General features: G+C 33.2%; 1 protein-coding gene across 1 annotated transcript in view; it reads left to right on the plus strand.

The window, feature by feature from the left end:
* LOC6640000 (protein unzipped) overlaps positions 1 to 17563 on the plus strand; it is a 32106-nt gene extending 14543 nt beyond the window's left edge. Inside the window, exons 3-5 of the mRNA XM_023181968.2 lie at positions 15489 to 16230; positions 16295 to 16644; positions 16709 to 17563. Of these exons, the coding sequence (XP_023037736.1) occupies positions 15489 to 16230; positions 16295 to 16644; positions 16709 to 17131 (1515 nt within the window). The 3' untranslated portion in view covers positions 17132 to 17563. The remainder of the gene's footprint in view (positions 1 to 15488; positions 16231 to 16294; positions 16645 to 16708) is intronic.
* Positions 17564 to 17737: the final 174 nt, after the last annotated feature.

A 17737-nucleotide genomic window follows, 5' to 3' on the forward strand; every position in this document is an offset into this window, starting at 1 on the left:
TTTCGAAAACAGTGACTTTTGTCAATAACTTCGTTACTTTTGACGCGATTGCTTTCAAATTAAACATTTGTTAGTTTAATATATCTGTTAATGACTGTGCCGAATTTGATAAAGATCGTGTTACTATATCATATAGCACCCATAGGAACGATCGGTGGAAAACAGTGACTTTGATCAATATCTTCGTTATTTCCTATGCTAAGGTTGTAGGCCGTTCTTTCGGACACATTAGCCCTTTTAGCTTAAACGTTTTTCCACTCTGATGGCTATAGGTAAGGAAAAAGTTACCAAAAAAGTTGCAAGGGTATACAAACTTTGACGCGGTCGAAGTTAGCCCCGGCCCTCTGGTTATTGATGCAATTTGCAAATTTAATCTTGCTCAACAAAATATAACACATTTGAGTAATTTATTTCTGTTCTGTTTTGGATTTTGGGCTTCTTTGGATTTATTTATAAAAATTAACGTCTTGACAGCTCCTTGGCTTACAAATTAAGTCGTCCGTTTAATGCAATTTATGTTCTTTGGGCTTTTAAAATTGCTTTTAAAAATGCTCAGACCATGCAGAGAGTTCTTGAAAAATCAACTCAAGGGAAGTGAACACTTTACCCAGTGACACAATTATATGTGCACACATAGAGGTATGTAAATGTATTTACATAGAGGTATGTAAATGTACTTATTACTCGTAGTTAGTGATGGCAAGATTAATCTTATGATTAAGTAAATCATTAATCGATTTATTGCTCAAATAATCGCCTCATAATATACTAGATTCTTAGAGCCAAGCTTTAAAAAGAAATCCATTTACAATATTGAAATTACAATTATGAAAATAAGAAAAGATATAGCAACTTAAAGCCTAGAAAGCCCTAAGCGACGTTCTATCTACTCAAGAAGTTGAATTTGATTAAGACTCTGGCACATAAATGCCGAAGAAAAGTCCCATGATATGTATATCTCAAATTCAGGACGAGTTCAACGTATTACATTTTAGCTTGTCGATATTGTTTCCCAACAGGGACTTTTGTTGTGTTTCTTTCACTGAAAATAGGATTCGATTAACCACTACTTCTTAATTTACTTTTAAATAAATAAAGTTATAAATTCGATACCAATAAATGCATTTTCTAATTTAAAGATAATAAAAATTAGATCAACTTCGTAAAATATCGTTCATTAATCAAATATTTGCATTTTTCTTCGAATAATCGTCATTAATAATCGCACAACTTCGATTAATCTTATGCACTATTCGATTAATGATTTTTTTGCCATCACTATTCGTAACTTCCGTTTGAAAACAGCTACTGCATTTCACATTAAACTTATCATATCATTTTTCATACGAAACATTTGATCCTTATCTCGCTTCGTTTTTTTCTTCCAACGAACAGTGGGTTAATAATTTCAGACAGATTTTCTGCGCTCTTCTGCTTTTTAAATTAAAGATCCCTACCGGATAAAATCAGAAGGGACAAACGTTCATATCTTATAAACTAATTAGTTTATGGTAATTACCATTTTCCCCATCGTTGTTTCTTAACTCTTTGCCTCAAAGTTTATGATTAATTTTAAAAAACTTATTTAATGGATGTTATAAAAATACTAAATGCTTAATAATTGTTACGACATTTCTTCTAAATGCCCCACTGTGCACTGTCGTCCCATTTGGTTAGCGGTTTTAGGTTATTAGGTACTCATTCTCGTGGAGTTCGTATGTATAATGTGTTCTGAAGATGCGTGTCAATGTTGTCAAACGATGTCATCAGCATTAGTTCAAGTGTCTGGCATACAAATTTGACGTCACCATATCAGCTCGATCATCAGAGATTATATAACTATACATACAACATACATATGAATATGTATAACATGCTTTCAACCTCAATTAATTGTTGCATCTCTCGTAGTAGAATTTAATTTTATAATTGCTCTGGTTACACACGGCCAGACAGGAGAAGAAATGGCATCGAGCTTAAATTCCTTTGGTTTGCATGTCATCGCCAACAATTGCATGGGCATGGCACCTGCCGAGTCGAGCTCTAGTTCAACTATTTATATAATTAGTTGACTCAACTCAGCGACTTTTTTTTCATATCTATGCTAATCGTGTCCTAGTTTTGCCAATGCATTTTTATTGTTTGAATTGTGGCATGCATGCAAAAATGTTTCGTTCATTTGACTTCATCTTTTTTCTGTTGTTAATTTGGTCTAAAATGAGAATTGCAACATGCTATGGTTTTTTTTTGTTTTAAGTAATTGGACAATCTTGTTTGCACACAAGTTGCTTCATTGCAGTTTTTTTTGTGAATAAGATTGTTCTCAAAATGTAGTTCTAAAACGCAATTTAATTGCTATGTGAAATATTTTATAGAATTTTGAGATTAAAATTTAACCTCTTAGTTTCTATTTCATCTAAATAAGTATCAAGCACTTAATATGAAAATTTACTATTTGCTGAGGTAAAATTTTAGTTTAATGTGAAAAATTTTTCTTGATTTCCCCCCAAAAGAACTACAAAATGCTTGTAATAGGCAGAAGAAAGCTTTACCGATCCTATGAAGGATATACATTCTTGTTCATCATCAATAGCCGAGCCAATTTAGACATATCTGTCTGTCCGTCCGTATGAACACCTAGATCTCAGACCTGTATAACAACTAGAGCCAATAAATTTGCTTGGTGTACTCGTTTAGTGTGCTCACTAATCAAATTTATTTCACATTTTTGCCATGACCCCTTTCGCCTCCGCAATTCAAACTTAACTGATTTTCTCAGGCTGACCATTCGAGGCAGCTTTTGTTTAAAGCTCTTGACACGCCTTCTTCCTCTCTCTTAATTCGATTCGTTCTTAAATTTAATACACTTATTGCTGTTATTAAAATTTATCGATATACCAATTTTCATTGAAATCGGACTAGATATAGCCAAATTATAGTTGTAAGCGTTTTCCACTATGTTGGCGAAGTTGGCCGTTGTTCAGTGACGGCGCTAGAGTGCTCAAGTGCTTGTAAGTGTGAAGGAGACAACACATGTTTGTAAGTAAAAATAATTTTTTCAACTTAGATTTGGCCTTATCAATTAAATAGAGTTGTGTAACTTGGTGCATGGTATAAGGAAGTCGCCGTGATGACTAACTTACTGCATTTTACAAGGTTTGATTACAGAAAACATTGATAGTGACAATTATTTTAATATGACTAACAATACAGAGTGGCGATTCATTTCTAGGTTTAAAAAAAAATGTAAATTTGTTTGCTCGTGTTTGGCTTAGTTTATAGTAGTGGAAGCTGACCTCATATGATCATAGTATATAAATTAGCAGATAATATAGTACCATATACACATATATGTAGAACAATCTACTCAGACACACACACAGATGTACAATTTTAGCTGCAAATGCGAATTAAATTGCTAGAAATTGAAAGTGACACTGAACATAAATTGATGTTATTGTTACTGTTTCATAGACGCTTTAGTTAAAAATAGAAATAAATTGCAGAGACTGAACTTAAATTGGGAAAACAAAAAACAACAAATAGACTTAAGTCTAAGGGGCTTAAGTAAAAAATTGCATAAACCAACTATTTTTGTCTGGTTGATGGGGTAAACATTTGGCAACGAAAACGTAGAAAAAAAAAGGGTGGCGGGGCAACTTTTTGAACTTTGTTGACAAGCAAAGTCAAAGAAAAGAAACAGATGACAATGGAAATTCAAAGAAAAGAAACAGATGACAATGGAAATTGGAAACGAAAGGGCAAATGTCTAGCCAAATGGAAATGAGCTGCAACGCCTCTCTGCGTATGTTGGAAAGATGTATCTGAGAGATACATTTTGAAGTGTGGCACGCTATAAGCCAGTTGAAGATATTTACTGGAGCGCAACATCATTAGATGTCGACAAGTTTTGTTGCAAAGCCTTAACGTTGTTGTAACTCGATGCCACTAATCAGCCATGAGGAGGTGCTAATGGTTTCCTCTTCCTCCTCCTCATCTAGCCTCCTTCAAGCTTGATCTTGATCATGATGGCATTGAATTTTATGCCACTCCATCATTGCATGCATCAATGCCATCATCTTGATCACTACTAGATTCAGTTTTCCCGCTAACCATAAACATAGGTTTGATGTACAGTTAGAAAACAGAAGAAAACAAACAAAACCACAACAAAAACCAAAGAAGAGTTGAAGTTAAAGTTAAAGTGGTAGGTCCAAGTTGTAAGACGAGGAAGCTTTTGTGGTTTTTAAATGTAAAATAAAACAATCTAAATACATAATTCAACAATTAATATATCTAAATTGCTAAATAAACGGCAGCTGCTACAAAACTCAAAATCTAAATTGAACAAAAGCTGCGTGACGAGATATTGGCAACGTTTTTTTGAAAGATTAAAACCGCGCTCACGCTATGAATATAAAATTCAAACAATTAGAAACTGAAAATAGTGTACAGTATCTCACACATCGTTTGTTCGTTGTGTGAGCAACATTTACAATTTATATATATACAGCAACGATGAATATCGCATTATCTATTCTCCCCAACCAAGTATCATTTCAAAGTCAGCACCAAAAAAAAAAAAAAACAGAAATGATTTGTGATGTGTATTATGGTACTTTTAATGCTGACATATGCGATTTTGATGTCAGGCTTTGTATATTGAGCTAACAGCATATGCAAATGAGTTTATTACACAAACAAACACACAAAAAAAAAAGAATAAAAACAATTTTTTCTTATTTTTATATACCGAAATTGGCAACTGACAATGAGAGAGGCTGAGATGATAAATGACGTCATCAAGATAAATCTCAGAACAAAATTGATTAAAACTGTCAGTAAGAGCGCAAACAAAAAAATAAGGAGTCTCCTGAGTAAGCAAGTCACCTTGAAAATTTACAAACAAGTTGAATTCATTTGACTATCAATATAAAATACAAAAAATACGTTTGTTCCACTATTGATTGTTGTAATGATTAGTTAAAAAAAAATTAATAGCTTTATGTTACATTTACATGAGTTTTGCTTGAAGGTAGATTTTTATTATAGTAGCTTTTAGATGCAGTTGATACGGTTAGCTGTATACCCTTTCATAAATATATTTTAATATTGAACAGAAGTGTTTAGCACGTAAAAGACTGCAAAAATTATATATAGTCGACTACAAGAATTCATTCAGCCTTGATTGTCTGGGTGGATCAACTCAAATTTGCATATACCTGTATAACAACAGCCTTATAAGCATGTGAACTTCTATAGTGTATACATCGGATTCAGTTGGATCGGACTATATCATACAGCTACCTTAGAAACGACTAACTTACTAACAGTGACTTTATTCACTATCTACGTTATTTTCGAAGCAATTGTTATATAATTTAGTATGTGTCAGTTTAATATACTTCTTAATAGCTGTATAAAGTTTCATTAAGATCGTGTAAATAAATCGTATAATTCCCATTGGAAGCAACGTTCAAAAAATAATTTTGATCCTAAAAACTTTTGGCTTCTTATGCCACTATCAACAAACTAGGTTATTAATTATAATAATACTCAGATAAAAATCTATAGCTCTGGCAACTTTGATCAAAATCAGATAACTATAACATACATAACTTTGTAGACTGTTCTTTCGCGGATCGAATTTTTAGATAAAAAGTTTATATGTTTTGAAGTTTGTGGGAAAGAAAGAAAATTGAAAGTGTATAAAACCTTTGAAAGGTCTAAAGGTAGGGCATAAATTCTGGTTTTTAGTAGTAGCTCTTACAACAAAGTAGTTGTAGCAGAGTAAATAAAACCAAAAAGAATGTTTAAAAAATGTCCATCACTTTATGTACTCATCTTACGTATTTGAAGTACTTATATGTATAAATAATCATCTAAAGTAAAGAACGATTACGACATGAAAAGAGGTTACGTAATTTATATATGCCTATTCGGTATTTCTTACTATTTACTCCTAAGATTATAAAACTTGAATGAATCATAATTATTATTCATGGAAGATTTTACAATTTTTATTAAATGATTCGAGTTCCGATTCGAACTATTAATTTATGAATCATATTTAATGTTATTCGTAGATACAATTTTTTAACATTTATCTCCTCTATTCTGTGTAAAGTGTATATTTTTCTAATGCCTTGCCAAAAAATTTGGCCAAAATATTTATAACTTGTTTAGGCTTTGCGAGTCTCTCTCACAAAAACTTCTACAATGAAAAAATAAAAACCAGTTCAACTTTTTTGTGTGCTGCTTTCATTTGGCGGCTTACAATTTGAGAGCCCAGCCAGCACGTGGTTCAATTCTTCGTATTCTGACCCGCGGTACCGGTTTTTGCGTTTTTTTGTTGTTTTTTGTATTATTATTTTGTTTTATTTGTTTTTTTGGGGTATGTGGATGACGTAGCCCTGGCGGCAATCGGAGCATAAAACAGATGGGGCCCTCTCTTGTTTCATAAATGGCCCATGACCAATTGTATCCTAAGAAAAAAAAAAAAGTGGGGTCAATGTTTCTTTTCTACGGCAAAGTATTTAATGGAAAAAAAATTAAGCCAAAAGAGCCGAAATGCTTTGCCTATTAAATTATTGAATTCAATTAATTGATCACAATTGCTGTCACTTACACAATATGTATTTATGTATATATATTTTCGTATATGAAGTAAAGCGCTTGACTTTTAATGCATAATTAAAGAGCAATTATAATGAAATATTGCATTGCTGAGTACACTATGGGCAACAAGGGCCACAGAACGCTTAAAAGTTCTTTAAACTTTGATTTGAGTTCTTCTCTCTTTATGTACCTGTACCCTTGGAAAAAGACATAGAAGATAGTATACCAGACCGTATAAGAGAATAGAGCTTAAATTTTCTAGCTCTAGATCTCTGTTTTGACAACCTTATTTATATACTTAATTATATAGCGATTCGGACCACTATATATGTGTATATATGATACTGTATCGTCATAAACGGAATATCATTGTAAACAGAATCATTTTAAGCGTCATCTACTGTATATAGTTTGTAAAGTTTTGCATTAGCATTGTTACTTTTCATACTTTATAATAAAATTGAACATTTCTTAGTTAAATATACTCGTAAATCACTGCGGCCCATTTCATAAAGAATGAATAACTATATTTTATAGCTCCCAATAGGAAAAATCAGCCTGCAAAATAATTTTAGTCACTGGAACTTTCTTATGCAGTAAACATTAAACTAAGGTAATTAACAGATGCATGTAATGAGCTGTAATACTACGATGACATTATCATATACATAATCTGTTATTATATACTATATATGTACATGGTATACTAACTTGCTGGGTATACAAACGTCGTCACGCCCAAAAGTTATTTTGGCCCCTCCGTTTTTGTTTTGTTTTCTTTTGCTTGGAGCCCATTATTTATCTTTAATGTCAATCAACAGAAATTAATTTCAACATGCAGAAAGATTCTTGAAATACATATAAAAAAATTAAATTTACATCTGGCTGCCGAAAATTGATTGATTCTTGGTATTACAACAGATTAAATTAATGTTGAAAATATTTATAACTTGTCTTTAAAGTCTTTTACGTATATAAATGTTGATAGTGAAATATATACATACATATTTATATGTCAGGCCCAACCCAATTTACATTAAACTCTGTGGTGAAATTAATTTTCAAGTTATGACATAATTTGAAATCTTAATCAAGTTGGCTTCTTGTATTGAGTTCATTATCTAAGTCTTTGTTTATAATAATATGTCATTTCATATTAGGCCCATTGATCGACTTTTTTTTGGCACAAAGTCTACTTTGTTACTTTTCGAAGATTTTGGATTGATTTCCTCTATAAATTGAATTACTTGAAAATTTGAAATATGTAGCAAATAGAATTTTGTTTTTATTGTTTAAATTTATTTGAAAAATATACTTTTTCCGATTAAAATACATACATATCTATACCTTTGAGACTTATAAGTTTCCAATTAAGGTAAACTGAAACTTTATCAGAACTTTGAAACCAAAAATTGAAAACAAAAAGGCAAAAAAAAAACAAAATATTTTGTTTTTTTCATTTTTTTGGACACAAGCATTATCTTTTAGTCTACAAAAATCAATGCAAAGAAAATCAAAAAGGATTTTTAACTTTACAGGACCAGTGTAAAACGATTTTAGTTTGTTTCTAAAATAGTTAAATGACAATTACTACACCTAAAAAAAATGTGTATATGACAATTTGAAGCCAAAATATCTTGTGACATTTGAATGTAAAATTGTATCAAAAATTTGGTTTCCACAGAAATTTATGTTTAATTTAGTTTTCATTCAATGAGCAACAAACAACGAAAATTTAAATATTTAATTATGTATTTGAATAAAGCTTGACAAAATTCAATTAGAATTTAATTAATACAAATTTTGAAATCCCACTTAGGGAAGGTCATAAAAAATGCATTTTGTTTATTTATCTTCAAATTATTCACGCCTAATGATTGTGTAGGGGAAAGGGGGGAGGGATAATTTGGAAGTTGAAATAGCATTTGATACGGTAATGAAGTAAAAAAAAGTTTTGTTTTCTGCTATGCGGGATTCAAAGTAGCAACGAGTCTGAATCGATTACATATTTGTATTAAAAACTTTAAAAAAATACCCAAACAAATTAAGCTTAAAAACTTTATTTTAAATTTAAGAATGATTTGGTTTTAATTACACATATTTTAAATCAAATCAATGTATTATTCAGGAGGTTAAAACTAGTTTTTATTGAAATTGAAAGCATAAAAATTATGCATGTGCATCTTAAATATTTTGTTTAGTTAAAGTTGATGACAAATTTATTAGGCATCACGAATTAATTAATTAGGCTGGCTCATTTGTTTGCCACTTTAATTAACCGAAAAGTTAAGAGAGAAAAAGATGGAAAAACACTAACCAAATTGAAAGCAAGTATTTGGAATAAATTTGTATGTTTTAGGTATACATAGTTAGTTATACTATTATAGTATATAAGGCAGTGGCGGATACAATGGAAGAACTTTGTTCCCTAAAGTATGCTATAAGCAGTACACAATTTTAGCTTTCTGATACTTAAAACCATATTTTTCAGTCAACAAATATCCATTTTATTAATCTGTTACTTGAAGAGGATAAGTTCTTCCAATTTACAGCTCTAGATTCACCCATGAACTATGAACTGCTTCCAAGCTGTAGAGTAAATTTATATACTTTCCATTAACTATGACCTAAACTCATTACAAAGAACTATTAGCTCCAAAATAAAACTGTATTAAAATTTCATTAATGACATAATCAATTTGACACTGTGGTTTTTTTGTTAGCTTTGTTTTTTATGTGTGTTACTTGAAGTGAGACGACTTTATGTGTAGACAACAAAAACCAATTATAACACCTTCTTTCCCCATACATTGATTTATTGATGGGCAGAACAGCTTGCTACACATCAAACAAAACGATCGATTGATCCATTAAATTAATTGAGTGTATGTAGTTAAACCGATTTACCAGCGGACAAAAAAGAGGGGAATAGGTGTTTACACAGGTGGGTCTAGACATTGTGTCACGTGCATCATGTGCAAACTGCATTCAATTTAATGGGCTTGTCCCCCATACCCTAGCCCAAGAGGCCGAGAGGCCCAGATGGTAGTCAACAGGGTGCAACTCTCGTCTAGGCGCCTTAATTGATGCCACAGTAACAGATGCAGATAAACCAAATGGAAAGCCATGTGATCCAACTAAATCAATATTATAATAATCCATTAAAATGTAAATAATGTGTATTTGAACTGTAAATTAGATGATTTTAGCTTGGTCTGGGCTTACTTGTAATCAGAAAGGGCAACGGGTTGCAATTCTTGACCAAAGCGATAACCGCAAAAACATGTGCGTTTTTTTGCTCTCTATTCTTGCTTCTGTGCTTATCTGCTGTTACTTTTTGTGCAAGGCATTTTAATTAAGTTAGCAAGAGTTTTTTTTTTCTTTTTCTTCCGCCTCTCCTCCATAGTGAGGCACCAAAAAAACCGCAGTACTAACAACATTGCAATTTTATAAATGTACATATATTCTTTGATTTCAACTGAACTTCCTAAATAGATACTTTAGCGAATTGTTGGTCTATGGTTGGCTGGTTAGCTGATCCGCTTGGTTGACCGACTGTTGACTGACCTTTGGAGCTGTATCTAAAGCTCTTGTTGCGTAAAGAATCAATAGAACTACGCTTAATACATACAATCACTAGTTTCACGTCTATAAATCACAAAAGTAATTATAAATATATAAATACCATTGTGTGGGTAAACAAATATGGTCTAGCTAAGACCAACTTATCTTTATAGAGACTTTACTTATCAACAAACACAAAAAATACATGCAACATATCTGAAAAGGGATTCTAGAGAGAAGGAAAATACCCCAATCTTCGTTCATTGAATTCAAAATATGAACTGATTTTATTTACAAAAGTAAATAAATGAACTCTTAGACTCTAAGCGACAAAATACTTATTGTAATGACCCACGTTTTCGGGGGTTAAAAATTGTTTATGTTTTATGCTCAGCGTTGGATACTTGATACCGCGCCGCTGTTATAATCTTAAGTGTTTTCTACAGAGTAATAATTGTCATATGAATCTTTATGACTTATTTTTGTGTTATGTTTTTGCTTCGTTTTGTATACTTCTTGTTGCATCTGATTTGGTGAAACCATTTCAGATGAACACGATGTTTAATCTTAAACAATAACTCTTAACTGAGTTATCTATTGATTTATGCATTGCCACATACATATACTGAAAGCTATTTATCAGAGTCTCTGAAGACTGTTAATTTATATGTACAATTTCATAGCTAACTATATGTTACAAGCAAAAGACAAGTTATTTATGCCATAGAGTAGAAGATATGGTTAAACGTTGAAAAGAAAAAAATTGTATAAGTGGTTTAGTTTAAGCTTAGCCTGCTGCTGAATTGATTTCCAATTGCAAAAGTTAATAATTACTTAATCGCACGAGCAAAGAAAATAAATTAAAATCATTAAGGCATAACTGTTATATGTTTTGTGTGACTTATATAAATATGCGAGTACATTTCCTAGTAATTGCTTTCTTACGATTAGAAAGGAATGGTCTAGGTATAAATTATGTGGAATGGCAAAGAGAAAGGAATGAAGAAATAACTCTATGATGACATGGAACTTCTTTTATTTTGAGTTTTACTTAAACCGAAATGCAGCCACTTGTTTCCAATTTTTTGCAATTGAGGTCTATTGGAGTCAATTTGGGGCTTTCAGCACTTGTATGGGATTTTATATCCCGTAAAATTGTAGGCAGAGGATCGTAATCCAGACGAGGGTGTCGGAAACGGCGACCCCATAAGGGATATAAATTCTAGATTAGCATGAGAAAGCGGATACATCTGTATTAATTACTTTTACACCTTCATTTATAAATCTATTGGAAGAAGACTTGGTATTATTGCCTAATTGCATTCAAGTTTGACAATTTCTCGGACAGAAACGCTATAACTTATAGCTGCCATAGAAGCTAACGATCGAAAAAAGTATATTATTGGGAAATATAGAAAAATCTTATATTAGTAGGCCTCTTTTTTATGTATAATTGAAAATCATTGAAAAACGAAACCTATTTAAGGAAATTTACCGAATGAATGAACGATCTTTAATGGTAGTTATTGCTTAAATCTGGTGATAATTATGTATCTATATATGTTACTTAACTCTCTTAGCCTGTGAACTAAAATCAATTTTACTCAACTCCACTTGACGCAACAGAATTGTCTAATAATTCAATTACAGTGTCAGACTTTCATAGAAAACTCTGATTTATGGCAGACAATATTGAAGCGAGAATACTTCAACAAATTTTAAAAGACTTCTCCTAAAGAAAAATTCTTTTTATTACTTCTGTTACTCGTATTTTTACAACAATTGTCATGAATCTAAGAGCTGCTTATGATACCCTTGCGGTGGGTATTGTAGAATTAGTGAAACGTTTGTAGTTTAAAGAAAAATTCTTTATCGATCCTTTAAAGTAGTTTTGATAAGCTTTAAAAACTGAGGCCGTTTTTTAAATAAGTTGAAATTCGACTAAGACCTCCTGAAAAACTCTTAAAAGAAAACTTTTATCTGTTTAGATTACGAACTTTTCGAAATTTAACTCAAAACTTGCATTAAAGCCAGCTCGAGATCAATCTTCCTAAAAAGATAATTTCAAAAAGCACCCCAAAAACGCGAGTAGGTAGTCTTCATAACTATTTCAAGAACCACCAGACTGCAAAATCCATACCATATCTTCAGCGTTAAAACTAGTTGGGAACAACTCAACGAAGCGAATAAAATTTGTTGTTTGCTGTAATATTTCTCCAAAATTTAAATTATTCTAAATGTTATTATCATCATATCTCTTAGATTCATTCAGATTTGAAATACGGTTTTAAAATTTTGTTGAGAGACACAAAGCTGTATAAAATCTCTAACACATATAAACACCTGGCTGTAAGAGTATATTAACTTCGCCATAGTCTTCGTCATAGTTAGCTTTTTCTGATAGCTCATTTTTTTGTTTTTTGTTTAAATTCCCATGCCTTATTGCTGCCTATGTCACGTTGAAGGGCTGTTAACAGCTTTTAATGATTTTCTAATTAATTGTTTCCCTCAACGGTTGGTGTCTGCTCAACAGTGCATTGCACCGACTATTCTGTGTAGTTATTCTCACAAGTGAGAAATCAAGAGTGTTGAATTGACCGGATATTCAGGAGGGGAGAGCTCAGCAGAGTGAGAGGTGGCATTGGTGGGGGGAGGTTATAGTAGTATAATGTCAAATTTATAAACATAAAGTCAAATTGAGATGATTAAAGCGCGGCCTCGGGGCCCTCATAATAGCCAATTCAATTGGGTGTGCACACACACACACACACACACACACACTAAGTTACTCGAGCTGTTGCAACTATGCATGTTGTTGTATGTTGTTTGTAAGTAGTTGTTATACGTGACCATGAGGGTCAAAGTCAAAGTTCAATAAAATCCAATTAAATTGCCACAAATGCGGAGTCCATTCGTGTCCCAGCCTCTTATACCCGCAGTGTCGTAAATCTTAATAACCTTATAACCTGCAAGTGCCTTTCAACAAAAAACAGAAAAACAGAAAAACTTGCCTTTGATTTTCAAAATTTGAAAAAGGCAAACGTGAATTTTTCATCAGTTCAGTTTATTTCCCTTATTTATGTGAAAACATTTTTGGGATTACACAGAAAAAGAAGAAATAATTTTCTCTTGTTGATTTTTCTTATTTAAATGAATAACTTTTCGTTCACTTTATGACTTTACTTAATTCTTGATGCTATTTTTAGCACATTTATTGCATGCGAAAATGCAAGACAGAGGGAGAGAGAGAGAGTGAGAGAGAAAGAGAATGGCAAAAGCCAACAATGCGGTTACCAGAGGTCAATTTATGACTGTGCCTTTGGCTTTTGAATCCGTCATGTATGCTGTAGAATTTTATGGCAGTTGCTTCCGGTGTTGAGCAAAAGAAAAGAAATGAATAAATTAATGAAGAATGAAGTAGTAGAATGAACGAGTGTTAAGCGTGTTATATAATACCATGTATCTATTCAACTAATCGCTGTAACCCCTTTTAGAAAGTCCATGTTAGCTGTTGTCATCCATTATTCAAGTCAAATTTTCACTACACATCACTTGAACTCTCTTTCTCTCTGGACATTGGTCCCTCCCAACGTACTTGGAATAGTATGACAATAGCACATCATTTGTCAGGCAAACAAATGATGTTGCATGTAACCTTATCATCTTATATCCGTTGCAGACAGCGGTTTGTGGGTGTGTGTGGGGAAAGGGACTGAGACTGAGAGGTAAGGTCAAGCGTTAAGGTTAGACCAAAAAGGAAGCAAAGATGTCAGTCGACTGCAGACAACCGTAATGAAACTGAAGTTGACGTGCTCTAGTGCTTGGTAGTCCTTAGTTTATGCATGCATGCCTGCAATGTATGCATGTCCTTCTGGCTTTTTCACAATGGCTTCTAATGAATAAACATGGCGTCCATTCACTTCCGCAATGGAGTTATAAAGTTACTTATACGCCACCATGGTTAGCTAGAGTAAACAAGCGACAAATTTATTGGGAATACTTGCACACCTTCATGGAGACACATCCAAACTGAACTCCGTTTTACAAAGTTTGTAGCTAAAGTGGACGTCAACGTGGACGTCCTCGTGTTGACATTGACGCCTCTAATGACCAGGGAATAGATAGACAAAAGAAAAGTATCACAAAACAAAGAAACAAAACAAAATTCGTCTAGGCATTGTTTATCCTTTTCAAGCTTTTAATGGTTGCTAAAGGAGTTCATCCAGCGAACTTCCGCTTTTGTAACCGTTGCATACGGTCCCAAAACTCTTTACAATGCACATTGGGTCATATATTTTGTAAATTATATTAGGAATTTAATTAGATTCTAGACATCAAATCAATCATTTAAAAAAATCGAATGGCAAAGGGTGATTTTTTGTCCTGCTTACAAAATACCATGTTCTATTATTACTCTACTTTGCTCTTCTCCTATCGCAACATCAGGCATCTAAATCTTTATCGATATAATGGAAAGTAAAGGTTTATGTATGTGAAATTTCTTTATATTCATTTATTCTTGAATTAAACGATCGACTTTGTAGTTACGGATTAACTTTGTGAGGTCTTATTGAAAAAAAACCAGTGTTATAAAGTAATTTCCGCCATCTCCTGCTAAAAAGTAATTATGTAAATGCTTACTTTAAACTGTGCTATTTCGCAATTATAGCCGAAATTTTAGGTGAAAAATTCTGTTCTACTTAATATCTGGATCAATTAAAATCGACCTAAACAAGCAATTTTAAAGTAAACTGTTGATAAAATGCATTTCATTAACGTTTAAACTAACTTTAAAGCCAAAATTTTCAAGAACTTCACGTCGGACATAGCAAACGTGAAATATGTAAAAGAGTTTTCTGATATATTAGGAACCAATCCAAAAAGAGGAATAAAATCTTGTGTTATATTCATTGACCTCAATCCGGCGATTAAAAAGGTTTGATATATTGATAGATTGCAAAATTATCGTCAGAACGACCAACTTAAATTTTTATATATTTATATTATAAACATTTGTTTCAAATATTTGAAAAAGAAAACGAAAAGTTTAGCCTTAAAGTATGTGAATGGGGAAAATTGCAAAAATCAAAATTATATTTAAGTCTTACTGTTCTGGCGAAATTTCAGACCTCTAGCACTTAAATTTATGTCGAAAACAAACGAATTCCGGCCCAATGTGCAAGGAACCTAACTTTTAAACTCCTATTGCATTGACTGTTTGTCTACGAAACTTTGGTCACTTAATTTCCGTTGTTTTCTAGCTTGTTGTTAATTCCAACTTCTGTTTTTATTTTCTTTTTTTGTAGATGATAAAGGGCAAAACACAACCAAGACGAACTGGAGGCAGAATGATGATCACCTTCACATTTATATTGACATTGATGCAGCTGCTGTTGATCAATCCCACAGAGGCAGCTGTCCATCCCGTGCTCACCTATAAGAATGCCTCCACACAACTGGGACAAATGGTCACATCGAGCACTCTGGTCTGGGAAAGTTATGATGCCAAAGATGCCAAGCAATTGCAATTTGCAGTAGAAGGTGGAAAATATATTACTGAAGACGAACACTATGCCATCTATGTGTGCCGTGTGCCCATCGATGGGGTCCACACGTCGGGTCACACTGAGAAAGTTCTGCAGAAGCATGTGTGTGTGGCATCCCACTATAAGCATGGCAAATACGAAGCATTCGATGTATTGATGAATAAGGGACATTTGGGTAAAATTGGCTGGAAACATTGGCGTAAATTTGACGCTGGTGTTCCAGTGGGAGCCATACGTATTGGAGATGACTCGTTCATTGGTCGTCATCGGGCATCACGTCAGCACAATGCCGAAGGAGGCGAAACACATTGGGGAGCTGACTTTAATCTGGGACGCTTGGAACCTGTGGGTTTGGGCAAAATCAAGGTGATTGAGAATGAGCGAGAGAAGTACTATGATGATGGAGAAGTTCTAATTGAAACGGAACCATTCCGCTATGAATTGAGAGACATTAAGTTGGATCGTATACGCACTGATATAAGAGAGAATTTGACAGAATTGAGTAAGTGATTTTCTTCTTAAGTTAAATTTTGAAACATATTTAATATATGTGTATCTCTTTTTAGCCACCGCCAAGCTGGAGAATCTGGGCGATAAGTATAGTACAGTGGAGACAGTGATGAGCTATAGTTTTGATTATCTACAGTATTGGGGTTCGCATGAGGGCGTGGCACGTGGTTTGCCTACAAAAATCTATGAAAAAGATGTCTCACAGCCGGCAGATATCAATTGGGCCTTGAAGCATGGCCAAAAACGTTTTGAAAACAAAGCGGTTCATACTAAATTATGGCCAGGAACGGCTATCAATGTTACACTGCGAGGAAACTATGTCACACTAGAGGCACCCTATACAGCGAAATTGTTTGCCTTCTACTATGGCAGTGATGAGAGTGTCTCACGTAAGATTAGTGCTGAGGTAAAGTGAATTTTATGAAAAACTTGGACCAAAAACTAACGTATTTATAATTCTATGTTCACAGGTGCGCAAGAGTTATTTAAAGGATGTCAAATTGGAATTTAGTGCCGTCTATTGGATAGAAAATGGTACAGTAGTGCCAACAACAACAACAACAACCACATCGACTACATCGACCACAACACATGCCACAACCACCAGCACCAAGGAGCCAACACCCATCAATGAGCCACCTTTGGTACACATTGAGCATATGGGTGAGAAGCATTCAGGACCCGATACACTAGAGAAGACCCTGCACGATTCCCCGTCGTCGAGCAATGAGGTTAACTCACATCATGAGGCACCAGAGAATATGTCAAATCCGAGCAAAGATTTGGCAGTTGCAGGTTTTGGTGGTGGTCCAAATAGTGGAGCCGAAATGTTGGGCAGAACACTGATGACAGTAGTTTTAACTGGTTTGATGGCAAGCATATTAAATCTGTAGATCGAAAGCAGGATATATAGAAGATATATTTGTGTCCCGAGTATAGTGTAACGTTTAATTGTTGTTGTTGTACCTGTTGTACCCGTCTTTGAGAGCGAAAAGCAGAACAGAAGAACCGAAGAACCAGAGAAGAAACACAAAAACACACACACACCCACACCCACACACACCAGATAAATTAGATCGAATAGAAGAAGATATACATATATAAAACAGGGCAGCTTTCTGTGTGTGCGAGACGAAAAATGATAAAACGAAAAATGGAAATATTTTTTATACTTTAAAAACAAAGGCTTCTATAATTCTAAATCTTATGCAACTACTTCATCCCACATTCATATTACTGTTTACAAATTGATAAGAACTAATTAGATAAAACTAAAGAAAAAATAATGTATAAATAACTCCAAAAATTAAACTCAGTACATTCCTAAAAAATAATGAAAAACAAATAAATCTATTCCCTCTTTCCAACACAACAAAAAAAAAAATGAAACGGAAATGAATCAAAAGTAAAAGTAAATGAAAATATTCTATAATATACATACATACAAAATACATAAACAAATACATACATACATTTACAAATCTAAAACAAGGAGATGT

The sequence above is a fragment of the Drosophila willistoni genome, assembly GCF_018902025.1.
Source record: "Drosophila willistoni isolate 14030-0811.24 chromosome 2L unlocalized genomic scaffold, UCI_dwil_1.1 Seg196, whole genome shotgun sequence".
Classification (NCBI taxonomy): Eukaryota; Metazoa; Arthropoda; class Insecta; order Diptera; family Drosophilidae; genus Drosophila; species Drosophila willistoni.